At 39.8% G+C, this 14,997-nt stretch overlaps 1 protein-coding gene across 1 annotated transcript; it reads left to right on the top strand.

Annotated features, from left to right (window-relative positions):
- The first annotated feature begins 909 nt into the window (after positions 1 to 909).
- ipo7 (importin 7) lies at positions 910 to 14,991 on the top strand. The gene is made up of 25 exons (XM_026377904.1): positions 910 to 1,110; positions 3,522 to 3,603; positions 5,947 to 6,100; positions 6,258 to 6,416; positions 6,505 to 6,661; positions 6,800 to 6,889; positions 6,981 to 7,075; positions 7,162 to 7,246; positions 7,363 to 7,497; positions 7,885 to 7,984; positions 8,487 to 8,563; positions 8,728 to 8,844; positions 9,149 to 9,238; positions 9,364 to 9,529; positions 9,662 to 9,822; positions 10,195 to 10,323; positions 10,987 to 11,053; positions 11,207 to 11,332; positions 11,426 to 11,523; positions 11,609 to 11,704; positions 11,790 to 12,010; positions 12,134 to 12,342; positions 12,438 to 12,644; positions 12,771 to 12,887; positions 13,946 to 14,991. Exons 1-25 carry the CDS (start codon positions 1,027 to 1,029, stop codon positions 14,041 to 14,043), a joined length of 3,120 nt encoding a protein of 1,039 aa, XP_026233689.1. The 5' UTR covers positions 910 to 1,026; the 3' UTR covers positions 14,044 to 14,991.
- The last annotated feature ends 6 nt before the right edge of the window (positions 14,992 to 14,997 follow it).

Raw genomic sequence — 14,997 nt, 5'->3', positions numbered from 1 at the left:
CTACTACAAGTATGTTTGGGAATGTTGGTTAAATAATTAAAAAGAAGTTTAACATTACATAGACAGTCAATGGTGCAGTATGGGGTAAGAAATACATTATTGATGGCAAAATGTCTATGTAGGCCTACTTTAAGTAAAACTATCAACAAAAAATAGAAGAAGATAAACCTACCTGGAAATAGTTATAAAGTATAAAGTATTAGTTATACTACTTTCAGGTAGGTTAATCTGTGATAACAGGTTCGATTATATTTTAACATAATATATTTTACACAGTTTTTCCTGTAGTATGTCACATACCCAAGGAAAGTACTAGAGAAACTATTTGGGTCTACAGGTCTTCCATCCTTTATCTTGTGGTCCTTGTTAATACCTACTATTTCACAGTTTTACTAAATAAAACACTCAAAATTACCAATAAAGGTTCTTTCAGTTGATTTACAGATTAATCAACTTGTCATCATGTTATCATAGAGTACTGGTTGGTTTATGGGTGATTTGAAAGATAATGAAACTGTAATATACATGAGGAGTCAAATGGCCCCAAGGCCTTCTTTGCTTTGACTGACTGATGCATGCATATGTGGTTTTCCTCAAAACACAATAACAGATAGGATTATCTTCAGTATCTGTTAAAAAATACAGTGAGGGAAATTCAAGTCATTGAAGTTGTTTCGCAACTTATTCTGTCCAGCAAAACACAACCTGCACAAATCAGACATCAACACACGCTGTTCTTATTGTGATAATTACTTTGGTTCTGCAAATATACAGCTGTTTGCTCCTGGGTTTTGCTAAATAAAGTTGCTCAACTAAAATTAGGAATAAAAACTACAAGTCCCAAAGCTGTCCTCTCGCAGCCGGATGTTCGTATACCACAAATCTGGCGCTGATCTATCCGGGTACTTCATTCACTGCTTCTTTTCGCGCCGGGTAACCGGAGAGCCGTGCGTCCATGTGCGCAGTGACTGGGAATTGAGAGTCCTCTAAAATATTAAAATCCGAGCCGTAAACAGAGTTTTCGTTATGGATGCTGAATCTTTAATCGAGGCCCTTCGGGGGACGATGGACCCCAATCTGCGGGAGGCCGCGGAGAGACAGCTGAACGAGGTAAAAGTTGAGATTAGCGTAATGGTGATAGCAGTTGTGGCGCGGTCTCGGCTCGGGGCCTCGGCCGTTCACAACATCAAGATGGTGCGATCACGCAGACGGGGCTCTGCTGCCGTTACCTTGACATATCGAGTGATGAATTCCGTCACTCGATGGGAATAACGTTACCGAGCCTTGTGCCCTCTCTCCTATCGCCACACTAGAGCCATTAGCATGAATTCAGTAGCGTTTCTTTTATTTCGATGAAACAGTCGTGTGCCAGTAACCAACGTCAACGTTAGCTTCATCCTGAGCCAGCTGTGTGGCTAATGCTAAATATGCTAACCTTCCTTGTCTTGCTGGCTAGATCGTTGTTGGCTCATCACACACAGTTTCGGCGAATTGCAGAACTGACACAAAACACGAGTAAGATAGTTGGTATGTTTCACAACAAATTAAGCGGAGAACATTTGGGCCATCTGATTATTAGGGTATTTAAAAGAAGGACACTGTTGTCTAGCGGCGTGGCTAAAATTAGCTTGCTAACTTAGCTAACAACTTGTTGGGTGAGCTCCGTTACATAGCTGCTGCTCACGTGTCACTGTGACAAAACCTGAAGGGATGACATTTTTAAAAACCAGAATAAAGTCTAGATTAGCCAGCCTTTCACTTATGGCTGCTACAGCCATACTTAAAATCTGACCTGCGACTTTATAGCTGCTGCGTAATAATATTATAAAATGGAGTTTAGGGACTAGCCCTGTTCCATGTGAGCTCACGTTAACTTAGCCAGACTGGGGTGGTTGAAGCAGCAGCCGGGCTGTGAATTAAACCATCATTTACCCTAATTCTCCACTTCTTTCTTTAACTCCTGAGTTTTAACAATGTGACTAATCACGGGATATGAGCGTAAAAAAGGAAATTGTCTATAAAGACCAAGATATCTGCTTAATTCTGTGTCGCTCTTTCTCTTCGTAAGGTTACGTATAGGGAAATAAATCGTTTGCAGAGGTACTTAAATCAGTTAGCATGGTTGCTGTCCTGCATTGTTAAATCAACTAGATCCTTTCGTATTATGATTTGAAACGAGTTCTCGCAGAAGATGTCAGATTCAGACTTGGTTGCATGGAAAGCTGAGGCCTCAAATTGTTCTGAAGCTCACTTCGTCTGTGTGTGACACAACTGGCACTGGCCAGTAAAATCACAAAGCGATGATTAAGCTCCACTGTTGTTCATCTGTGTTCCTGTGAGTCACTGATAGAAAATTGAAATGGATGACACTCATAATAAACCAAGGTCTGTTGTATGTTTTCTAAAAGTCACAATCACTCAGTCATAGCACATATGGTCAATATATTTGGCTCTAGTCAAGGAACATTTCCTGTGTATTTATTTTTGAAAGTTCAATGGGCTTTTTTTTTGTATTATATATAAACACCCACATGCACTGATAGCAATGGCTCACTTGTATCACTTGTATGGCAAAGCTGGGAGAGAGTTCACCCACAACTGGCTGGATCTATTTGAGATTGTGTATTGAATAAAAAAAAAAATCATCTCTTCTGGAGGAGGATGGAGTATTACTGTTGGAGTTTCTAAATACAGTTCTTTGCTTAGTCATAAACCCTGACACTGTTTATCTTGGGTACTGCATAGAGAAGAACTGGATAAAGTTTAACGTAATGCTTAAAAACATGTGATGTTATTTTTTAGGTACGTTATAACTACAGCATGGCTGTGACAACAAGCACACATTAGACCAATACTGTAAAATCAGCAGTATTTATATTAGTGACTTTGCAGATGCAGACATCTGTTTGGTCACGTCATTTAACCCCATGAGAAGTTTAGATTCCAATCCAGTGCATTCTTGGTCTGATGAAGGACATTACTTTAGACCCCTAACCCCTAAGCTGTAAAATAATTTGCATATGAAATGGGTAATAATACTGGCCAAAACACAAACATTGGTTTACATCACATTTCCCTAATGTGAGCATCATTTTGTGTGAATAAAACAACTCACAGTTGTGGCTTTCACAGCTTCAGGTGTCTAAAATACTATTCCTTAAAGCTAATACTGTGAAATGAGGTCTATATGCTCTTATATGATGTAAAAACGCAACAAAGCTCAAAACGTGTCATAAACAAGTTATAAAGCCTCTGTCATTTTTTTGTCAGTCACTTAGCAACAGTGTTTGTATGTCTTAAGGCACCTAATCAAACATAATGTGTACTCAACTTTCCATGTCAAATACTTTTGATATAGCTTAAAGCCACATTCATATCTGTATATTACAGAACATGAAGAAGAGTAAATACTTCTGTAAAATATTATAAAACCTGTTTAATGTTAAAGACTGAAACCAGGAGATTTTAAATGTGTGTATGTGGTCAGTTTCCATTGAACTGTTTTCAACTTTGATTCACAGGGTCACACCCAAGTAAACTTTGTGTCTGCTCTGCTGCGTGTCACCATGTCTGATAACCTGGATTTCCCCGTCAGGCAAGCAGGTGAGTCTAATCTTTGACACACTTAAGTAGTTTGTACAAACACCCAACAACTGTCTAGAAGCACAAACAGTAGTTTGGTAATAAAGTTTGTAAATATGTTGGTTATTGGGATAAATGTCAAACTAATATACTATGATTGTTTTCTGCCTTTTACACAATGCAATGCCTGTTCCTTGACCTATAGCATTTGAAGATCTTTGCAAAGCCCACTTTTCTGAAAATAAATTCTTATCCATCATTGAATTTAGACTTTACTATATATTGTTGCTCTTTTGTTTTAATAAGTAGCTTTTAAAACAATAGTATCACATGAGAAATAGCAACAGAGATATTGTTATTTTTGAGAGGCTGAAGTGCCACTCTGAAGTGCAGGGAACACGTGGAAGTGTTTAAAAATAGCTTGTTTTGCATCAGTTAAATGCTTCCCCAACAGGAATGTGTTAATAGACGGGGGGAGAACCAATAGCTACAGTAAAAATCATGGCCAAAGTGTGTAGATAGCATCTGAATCTATTGTGTCCACCTCCCAAGTATCCATAGCTGTACTAGCAAATTAAACTGTTACAAAGCAGCTGTTAAATGATTTTCACATCTGTAGGAAAAATACCTGACGGTGTTTAGAGCCGAAAAGAGGCTAAAGAAATTCTCTAGATGGCACAGAAGCTGTCAGAATATGCCTCAAATGAAGCCTCTCACTAACGAACATTATCTTAATTTATGGTATTGGCACTTAGTCAGTTACTGGCTGGTTGGACTGTCATGTATTATGCTCCTGTCTGGTTTGATGCTTGTAGGCAGCCCAACATAAAAAAATGTTGTCATAGCTCCGCTCCTCTCCTCTTTGTACCATTTTATTTGACAGTTATTACGTAATTTCCAGTGTATTGATTGATTAGGCACTATGATCTAAATGCACTAAAAGTAATTGTTTTATGATAGACTATCTCTAGATAACATGATTGAATGTGGCTTAGGTTGTGTTGTAATCACTGTTGGCAGCATGTACAGTTAACGTTTTACACATCTTTGCTTCTGACAATTCTGCTGTCAAACCAGTACAAAGGAACTCAAAGTAATTTGAAAAACAATATTGCTGTCAACACTTGTTGACATGTTATGGTGTTTTTGAGATACTTACTAATTCTGTTTTACTTTTAGGGTTATATGAATTAACCTTAATAGTTTTTGTGTGCCAGCAGAAAGAAGCTTCCCCTTTAACAATGCAGCATGTAAAGCATCCCAAAGTAAAATGATGTGTTCTGCAGGACTCTTCAGTGTTGTCTGTCTTATTTCAATATTTTTTTTATTTCAGGTTATCAAAACTTTGAGTAGACAACATCTAAATTAGAATATGTTGAATGGCTTCCTGATTTTAGGATGGTGTTGAAGTTTACTAAAGTGGACACACATAAGGAAACTGTGGTGATGTTATAACACGGCTAATAAGAATAGCCAGATAAAGCACCACTTTCATACCGGAAGTTGTCACTTTTTTGAGTGTATGACATTTTAAAGAAGTAAATTTCCTCCTGTCCATGAATCAAATTTTTTGTGATTTGCCGTGTTGGACAGGAGTCTAGTTTGGTGGTCATAGGCTGAGGGGAGGGAGGTTTATGCCCTGTCAGCATTGATAGGCTGGATTATGATTGCCTCGCCAGCGGTGTAGACATTTGTGTCAGCAGTCTGATGTCCGCCTGCCTCACTCTTCTGCTCCCTACGATCGCTCTTCCTGCGAGCCAAAGAACAGAGTGGGGCCCCACATTGTAGATGTGACCCAGCTAACACCCTGGTGCCACATTCGAAACTACAGATGGAAAAATGTATTTGTGCAACTGGGGCCTTAGGTTGTTCTGAATTAGCATCATGTTGCGCCGAGTCATAATGATAGCTCTACATAAGAATGGAGCAAATTTGGACGTACATGGATTGTCTAAGATCGTATGCCAATTAATTTTAAAACCATACTGTACATAGTGTTTCGGTTAGTATGACATGCCGCCTGCAGATAAACCAGAGCTACTTCCAAATTCATGTATTTTGTTTTTTCAGAGTTCGAGATCTTCTAATGCAGCATGCAGGGCGGGGACAATTTGGAATTCTCAAACTTAAAATCAGTATGATTAATACAGCCACAAAATAGTCACGTGTTTGTGTTTCATGGTTTGAATTTTTGTCAAACATCTCAAACTGATGTGCATGTCAAAATGTCTACTTGATCATGTGACCTGCACCTACAGATTTTATTTAAAAAAAAAAAAAAATTGTATTTTCTTTGCTTTTTGTGTTGGTCTGTGCCATTAAAGTGTCATTAACAGCTGACCCATGTGTGATCTGTCTGTCCAGGTGTGATTTACCTTAAGAATATGATAACCCAGCACTGGAGTGATGGAGACGGTTCAGGCACAGAGACGCCCGTCAATAACATCCCAGAGGAGGACAGGCAGTTCATCCGAGACAACATAGTGGAGGCCATCATCCACTCCCCCGAGCGCATCAGGTAACCACACACTGTGTTGGATAAGAATAATTGAAGGAGCTTAGGAGATTTTGGTGTCCATTCACATATCCTCCTAGTCACTATTTTCCACTCCACTATACTATCCTGTCACTCAATAAACCACCCATATCTAAAACTACCCCTTTGAACTTGTCAGGGTGCAGCTGACAACATGTATCCACCACATGATCAAGCAGGACTACCCCAGCAAGTGGACGACCATTGTGGACAAGATCCGCTTCTATCTGCAGTCAGAGAACAGTGGAGGATGGCTGGGCATCTTGCTCTGCCTTTACCAACTTGTCAAAAACTATGAGTAAGTCACTCCTCAGTCTTAATTGTATGTTGTATTGTTACACAGGATATGGACTTATCATTGTGGTTGTTACTAATGTATAAAACAGGTACAAGAAACCAGAAGAGCGTCAACCTCTCGTGGCTGCAATGCACATCTTTATGCCCATGCTGAAAGAACGTTTCATCCAGCTGCTCCCTGAACACTCTGCTGACTCAGTCCTCATACAGAAACAGATCTTCAAAATCCTCTATGCCCTTTTTCAGGTACGACGATGCACATGTTCTCTTAAAGTAGGATCAATGAAGAAGGAGAACAAGTCTTTAACAATATAGATAAGCCACAATTAAATATTAAATGTCTAATATGAGTTTAAAAATGTTCTCTATACTGTGTATCTCCAGTACAACCTTCCCCTGGAACTCCTCAACAGACAGAACTTGACAGAATGGATGGAGATCTTGAAGACAGTAGTGGACAGAGATGTGCCTCCGGTAAAATAAATGAATAAAAAGTAATTCATACTGCTCTAATGTTCATAGTTTCTCAATAAGGTGACTGTCACTGTTGTCGTTGTCTTTTTAGGACACAATGCAGATAGATGAAGATGAGCGGCCCGAGCTGCCGTGGTGGAAGTGCAAGAAGTGGGCTCTTCACATTTTGGCACGGCTGTTTGAGAGGTAAAAATCTGATGATTGTTCCCTTGTTTATACATTCTACAAATATGATGGGCAGTAACATTCATTAAGGTAAACACTCTTTTCAGGTATGGAAGCCCAGGGAACACAACCAAAGAGTACACAGAATTTGCTGAACTTTTCCTCAAGGAATATGCAGTTGCTGCACAGCAGGTAAGACTTTCAGAAGGCATATTGTAAGCAGCAGCTCTCCAGTCAGACTGACCCTTGTCTTTGTTGTCCACCTAACAAAGTAAAAGTACATTTTGTTTTGTGCTTTTGTGAACTAGGTGCTCCTGAAAGTCTTATACCAGTACAAGGAAAAGCAATACGTGGCTCCCAGAGTACTTCAACAGACACTCAACTACATCAACCAGGGCATAGCACACGCTCTGACGTGGAAACACCTCAAACCACACATCCAGGTATAAAAGCAACATATTTGAATATTCTGCAAATATCTTATAGTACAGTTTATGACAAGTCTTAGATGTTAGTTGTGCAGCAATAACATTGCAAAATTGTCTATTGGTATTGTTCAGCCAACGGGTGAAAGAAGCAGCACTCTGAGAAAGCTGATTTACAAAAACCCAGTTATATTATGACAAGACGGAGACGGTGTTGTTTGACCAGCTAAATGGAAAAACCTAAATATGTTTTAAATTGTCAGCTTTAACAATCTGCAAGGGTAGTTCAGCATCTGTAGTTAATTGAAAGTGCAGTGCAGTGGAAGTTTTATAACAAATGGTCTCTATTCCATTGCCTGACATCCGCTGTATTAATGTCACTGCCTGACTTTTCTTGTTTTTCAGGGCATCGTTCAGGATGTGGTTTTCCCACTCATGTGTTACACAGATAGTGATGAGGAACTGTGGCAGGAAGATCCATACGAGTACATCCGCATGAAGTTTGGTAGGTTTGTGCCTGTAAGACAAGACAAATGTATTTATATATCTAGGGCTGTCACCATAATTTGTTAATTTAGTCACTGAAAAAAATAACATTTTAACAAAGCTCATGTAAATGACAGCAGCCTGTATGAGCATAACTGGATTGAGCAAGTAATGGGGGTGCTACAGTGTTCCCTTCACTCATGTGGGCCTATATAGCTTTTTGAGCTAGTTTGTGCATTGAGCCTAAAATGTCAGCCCCGAAGTACAAAGAATAAAAACAAACATATGAAGGTACAAAGGAAAAAACATAAAATATGTAGGTATGCTAAATTTAAAAAGAAAAAAGTTTGAAACAAGCTGAGTCATTACATTTATAATTTAAAAAGCTAATTAAGTTCTTCCAGCAATGTATTCCATATATGAGCAGCACAGAAGCTAAAAGCAACTTCCACATTTAGTTTTAACTCTTAGAACAATCAGTGATACCTAACCGTTACTTTCATCTCTGCTCTCACCCTTAGACGTATTTGAGGACTTCATTTCTCCAACAACAGCAGCCCAGACACTCCTATTTACTGCCTGCAACAAGAGGAAAGAGGTGAGTCTAAATTATGTTGTGGTTCATTTCTATTTTCTGTTTGTTTATTTAGAAAAACATACTTTTATAATAGAAAAAATAAAATGCATTTTGCCACTGTCCTCGCAATTACTATTTAACAAGACCTAAATAATAGTCCACTATGTTGTTGTTCCTCTGTTTAGGTGCTGCAAAAGACTATGGGCTTCTGCTACCAGATTCTCACTGATCCCCACTGTGACCCCAGAAAAAAGGATGGTGCCCTCCACATGATAGGCTCTCTGGCTGAAATTTTGCTGAAGGTACACGGCTGCCAGCTGGCTTGTTTCTACCACTTTGGACAATTCCTCAAAATCCCACAGTTTAAAAGACATGATTCCAAACAAGTGTTAAACATTTTTGAAGTGTTTGCCCCAGGGCAGTAGGGTGTGTGACTTCAGGGATTATTATCTATTAGAAATGGTGAAAGCTGTTGTGCTTGTTCGGTCGGGGATTGTGGTTCCATTTTCTAGAAAGCAGAAACAGGACATAGAAGCTGTAAATAAAGTGTGTTTGACAGTTTTTTGAAAATTGAAAAATTGAAAATTTATTTCTTTCTCTGCACAGAAAAAAATATATAAGGACCAGATGGAGTTCATGCTGCAGAATCACGTCTTCCCTCTTTTCCGCAGTGAACTGGGCTACATGAGGGCTAGGGTAAGTGATAATCGCCCTAACAGGAAGACCTCAGATTTGTGTGATAACAGGACTTTGAATTAGCACAACATGACCGTATTGGCATTCGAGTCATATTTTCTCACCCTCCATGTGTTCATACACAGGCCTGCTGGGTGCTGCATTACTTCTGCGAGGTGAAGTTCAAAAGTGACCAGAACCTACAGAATGCTCTGGAGCTGACCCGCCTCTGTCTGATCAATGACAATGAGATGCCAGTTAAAGTGGAAGCCGCTATTGCCCTGCAGGTTCTCATCAGCAACCAGGAGAAAGGTGGTCAAGTGAAGTTATATTGGTCTTGTTTAAACTACATTTAATGATTTTCCTGATGTTGTTTTTTTTTTTATAATTTGTAATTTAGCTGTAGATCCTTGCCTAACAGAACTTGTGTCTTGTATTCTTTAGCCAAAGAATACATCACCCCCTACATCCGGCCAGTAATGCAGGCACTCCTGCACATTGTCAGGGAGACAGAGAATGATGATCTCACCAATGTCATACAGAAGATGATCTGTGAATACAGCGAGGAGGTCACTCCAATTGCAGTGGAGATGACACAGCACTTGGTAAGTGCAGTCATTATAGAGGATACAGGTTGATGCCATAATTTCATGCGGTACCACCACTGAGTGGCCGGGTTAACTCCCTGCAAGGCAGCTATGAAGAAGCACTGTGACTCTAACTCCAAGAGGGAAATAAATATTTCATTTATCAGACGTAATTCACATTTGTCAGCGGAGGAGTGTATGGTTATGTCTCAGCTATGATCATATTTGGGTTTTTTAAATATATACAGTAGTTTAGCAATCCTGAGATGGGAAATCAGTCAGATCTCCTGCCTGATGATTAAAGGTTTTGATACTCTAATACTACAATATTAAGATCTTTATCAAGTTCACTTATAAAATTATATATTCTATCTGTTTACTCTTTGACAGGCAATGACATTCAACCAGGTCATCCAGACAGGGCCGGATGAGGAGGGAGGAGATGACAAGGCTGTGACAGCTATGGGTATCCTCAACACCATCGACACATTGCTAAGTGTGGTGGAGGACCACAAAGAGGTTAGAGGCATAGCATACACGCGCTCTTTCCTGGCTGATCACTCATCTCAATGGCACTTCCACTGCAGAACCAGTTCTGATCTGCTGTAATGTTCCTGCCAACACACTTCAGCCACCCACCAACTCCTGGGAATGCGCTCTGTTCTCAGCATGTTCAAAATGACTCAGACACTGAGGCAGGTGCTAGAAATAGTGCTGGGGCACACTACCACTATGTCTGCCAAAACCGGGTTGCTTGTGTTTGATGCCAAGAAGACATTAGATTTGACCTAGCATAGCTTTTACACAGAATCTCTGATTGCATACAAGTTCAGTATAAAAGTTTCAGTTGTCAGTGTGCGTCACCATAAAGAACAAGTATTATTTTTATTTAACCAGTGAATTTGTTATACAAGGAAACTGAATCTATTCAAGTGTCATCAATATATTAGAGGGCATTGCTCAACAAAACAAAATCATGATAGTTGAACTATAACAGAATCAGTCTGAATTTAAAATGTACCTTTTTTATATAGCATTAAAATCTAGAATTAATATTTGTTTTGAAATTGAAATTTGTCTGAGCCATTTAAATAGTTTGAAGATTAAACTCTAAACAGCTCAAACGTTTTAAATTCTTCATTTTATTCTAATGATTACATGTTCATTGCCTTCAATCCTCAGATCACTCAGCAGCTAGAGGGCATCTGTCTGCAGGTGATAGGCACTGTGCTGCAGCAACATGTACTGGGTAAGTATGACTGGTTCTTCCACTTTCTATCTGCATGTTGCATAAAAACCTTATGTGTCGCCTCGCTTAAGAAATGATCTGTTGATAATTAAAAGAAAACAAAAGCTACTATATTTATCTTCAGTGACTCACTTCCTTATTTCTCCTTCCCAGAGTTTTATGAGGAGATCCTGTCCTTGGCTCACAGCCTGACCTGCCAGCAGGTGTCGCCACAGATGTGGCAGCTCCTTCCACTGGTCTATGAAGTCTTCCAGCAGGATGGATTTGACTACTTCACAGGTGTGTGCTTGGAGGAAGAAGTTGGTATCATCCATTATTGTGAGTTTAGCATATCTATGAGATTACCTCTGAAAATAAATGTTTCTGTTTCAGATATGATGCCTCTTCTTCACAACTATGTCACAGTTGACACAGACACCCTGCTATCTGACACCAAATACCTGGAAATCATGTACAGCATGTGCAAGAAGGTAAAATGGGGCAACTGTGTATACAAGCAAAATTATTTGTAGTGATCTGTTTGTCTTATAAAGTTTACCTTATCACTTCACACAGGTCCTGACAGGTGATCCAGGTGAGGACCCAGAGTGCCATGCAGCAAAGCTGTTAGAGGTGATCATTCTGCAATGCAAAGGCCGTGGCATTGATCAGGTCAGTGTCTTACAGATAGGTTTTCTATGTTTACTTAAATTTGTTGTGATATTGCTCTGAACATCTGAACCTACTGCTGTTGCAGGTTGTTCCTTTGTTTGTGGCTGCTGCATTGGAGCGTTTGACGCAGGAGGTGAAGACGAGCGAGCTGAGAACTATGTGCCTACAGGTGGCCATTGCTGGTCTTTACTACAGCCCTCCTCTTCTCCTTAACACTTTGGAGAATCTCCGCTTTCCTAACAACACTGAGCCAATCACTAACCACTTCATAACCCAGTGGCTCAAAGACGTCGACTGCTTCCTTGGGTAAGACCAGTTTCCTAAACATTTTAATGCTGCACATCAATATCAATCAGATCAAGCAACCATTTGTTTATCAGCTATCGTTGTTCTCATTCTAACTGTGTGTTCACTTTACTCTTCCTTTAGCCTCCATGACAGGAAGATGTGCATTCTTGGACTTTGTGCTCTTATAGACCTTGAGCACAGGCCTACAGCTGTCAACCAGGTGGCCGGCCAGCTTCTTCCAGCAGCCATTTTACTGTTCAATGGCCTAAAGAGAGCTTATGCTTGTCGAGCCGAGCATGAGAATGAGGATGAGGACGATGATGAAGATGGTGAAGATGAGGATGATGCCGGTAAGTCTGAGTATATTTTATATTCAGCGTTGCTCTGTAAGGTGAGTTAATATGTATGACGTTGAACGTGTTCCCTTAACTCTGAATGAATGCAGCTGAGCTCGGTAGTGATGAGGATGACATTGATGAGGAAGGTCAGGAGTACCTGGAAATGCTGGCAAAGCAGGCAGGAGAGGACGGAGATGATGAAGACTGGGAGGAGGACGATGCAGAGGAGACGGCACTTGAGAGCTACGCTACATCTATAGATGATGAAGACAACTTTGTGGACGAGTATCAGATCTTCAAAGCCATACTACAGAGTAAGATGATAACCTGTTGACACAAAGTTTGTGATAATCAGTGTTTTGGAAATCTAAATAAAACGGTTCAGTATAACATATGTCCGTTTGTACAACAGTCACTAATCTCACTTTACTGTTATGCAGACATCCAGACCCGTGACCCAGCATGGTATCAGGCACTAACACAAGCCCTTGACGAGGAACAGCGCAAACACCTTCAGGACATTGGCACACTTGCAGATCAGAGACGGGCAGCACATGGTGAGCACCAGCCAAGACGCAACCGCAATTTTCCAGTTAAACCATGACGCGGCATTTCATTCTGACAATAAACATTTTTACATGCTGCCATTTCCTGCTTTTTGTGTTACTGATATAGTTTCTTTTCAGTTCTGATATTCTAAATGCTATTTTTAATGCCCTTTCATTTACACATTTTCACTGAATAAAGGTTCTTCAGTATTTTTAGCCTTTATCAACTATATATTGTGCACTGGAGTCTAGTGCACTGACATCAGCTGCTTCTGTGTCTGTTCATATAAACAAACACAAGTCTCTTATTAAGAGAAAACAATTGTAAAATCCTGAAACATCAATGCCTGCATGACTTCTGTGAGGTGGAGGGTTGCCCAGGGCTTTAAAGTCTGTCAATAAACCACGGTAGTGGTTTGAGTCATGCTAGGGGCCTTTTTGTTGCATGTGACATGTAACAAAGGTGAGGTTATTTGATTCCTGTTTTCTCTACTGATATATGGACAACAAAGACATAAAATGGACAGAAATGTAATCACATTGGGTGTCGGCAAACAAAGCTGAACCAGAATCTTGTGTAATCCTGTAGTCAACCCTGCAAGCCTTATACACCTGGACTTAGACCAGCAGAGCTACATACGGTGAAGAAATCTCAAGTGAGGAGTATGTGGTTGATTTTGTTTTTTAATCATACAGAGGTTACACAAACGTCTTTCTGTGATGAGTCATGCAGGAAAAAAACACTTGGAAATCATTAGTCATGGGGCAGCAGTTTACAAGCCTCAGGTTAGTGGTTTGATTCCTGGTTTCTCCTGGCTACTTGTCAAGGTGCCCTTGGACAAGACACCGAAACCCCGTAGTAGTGGTGATAGTACCATCTGGCAGCTGTTCTACCACAAATTTCCCCGGAGGAATAAATTAAGTGTCATTATTTCATTAAAAAGACAAGTTATCATGGGCCTTGGTTTATCTAGCAAGGTATGTGCAGTAAGCAGGAGTGAACCTTAAATAAAACTTGGTTTCTCCCATGTTGGTAATCTCAAGTACTGTCACTTATCTAATTACAGAATCCAAGATGATCGAGAAACATGGCGGGTACAAGTTCACAGCGCCAGTGGTGCCATCTACTTTCAACTTTGGAGGCACTGCTCCAGGAATGAATTGAGTCATCTGTTGTACTTTTTATTACTATGTGACTGATTGTAGTGAAGTGAAAAAAGCTTGTGTTGTTCCCTTAAGTAGTGGTTCCAGAACTGGTTCTTCTCAGTCATTCTTCAATCTGTCAAATGGGAAATAGAGGATGTGGGAAAGCAACCAAAATGCAACCAATGGCTGGGGAAAACAAACCAAGAACTTGAGCATGATGCAAGAGAAGAAGCTCTCAACAACGTTGTCTTCTGGAGCCCAGTGTGTAGGGGAGACCAAGACGGCAACTCTTTTGTTTTTTCCCCCACTTCAACAAAATTGGAGGATTAACAGTTACAAATTGATAATGGGACTAAATATTTCATTATCACTGTTGTGGCCAAATGGCTGATATAAGATTATACCTCTGGTAGTGGTGATATCTACATTATTTTCTGCATAAACAAACACTCATGTTTATGTACATACAAGCCAAGGTTATTGATTTTTCAAGTAGCCTTGAAAAACAACCGGAGGCATTAAGGTGTCAACAGCTGTATTCATATGTAGCATATTGGATACTTCATAGCACTATGTGATGCCTGATCTCTGTAAATTAATGACTAGCACTTTCATATTGTTCAGGTCTCCTAGCCTTCTGTATCAGACTGCAAATTTTTTAAATTGAAGACTATTTAAAATGAAAACAGCTGTAACTTTGTTACTTTGCAAGCAACTTCTGTAATGACTGGTTGTCACACATCTGATTACTGGGTGGATCAGTGGGCAACTTGGAAACAATGATTTCAGGAAAAAAAAGAGAATGCTGTTGGTGTTCAATGTGGCTACAGGACATGTGTTTGTGAGCACTGAAAGTACAATTGGATACATCATTGAAGCATGTACAATTGGACTTATCGTGAAGGTCTCAAGCTTTTGGTTGGTGTATGGATGAACCATCTATATATACAACAACATATTAAAAAAAGAAAAA

The sequence above is a fragment of the Anabas testudineus genome, chromosome 3 (assembly GCF_900324465.2).
Source record: "Anabas testudineus chromosome 3, fAnaTes1.2, whole genome shotgun sequence".
NCBI lineage: Eukaryota > Metazoa > Chordata > Actinopteri > Anabantiformes > Anabantidae > Anabas > Anabas testudineus.
This window is presented reverse-complemented; position numbering and strand designations above follow the sequence as displayed.

Coding starts and splice junctions, on each gene's coding strand:
- ipo7 (XM_026377904.1), top strand. CDS start 1,027: ATGGATGCTGAATCTTTAATCGAGGCCCTTCGGGGGACGATGGACCCC. Junction 6,101..6,257: donor CACTCCCCCGAGCGCATCAG/GTAACCACACAC, acceptor TGAACTTGTCAG/GGTGCAGCTGACAACATGTA. Junction 9,239..9,363: donor TGGGCTACATGAGGGCTAGG/GTAAGTGATAAT, acceptor GTTCATACACAG/GCCTGCTGGGTGCTGCATTA.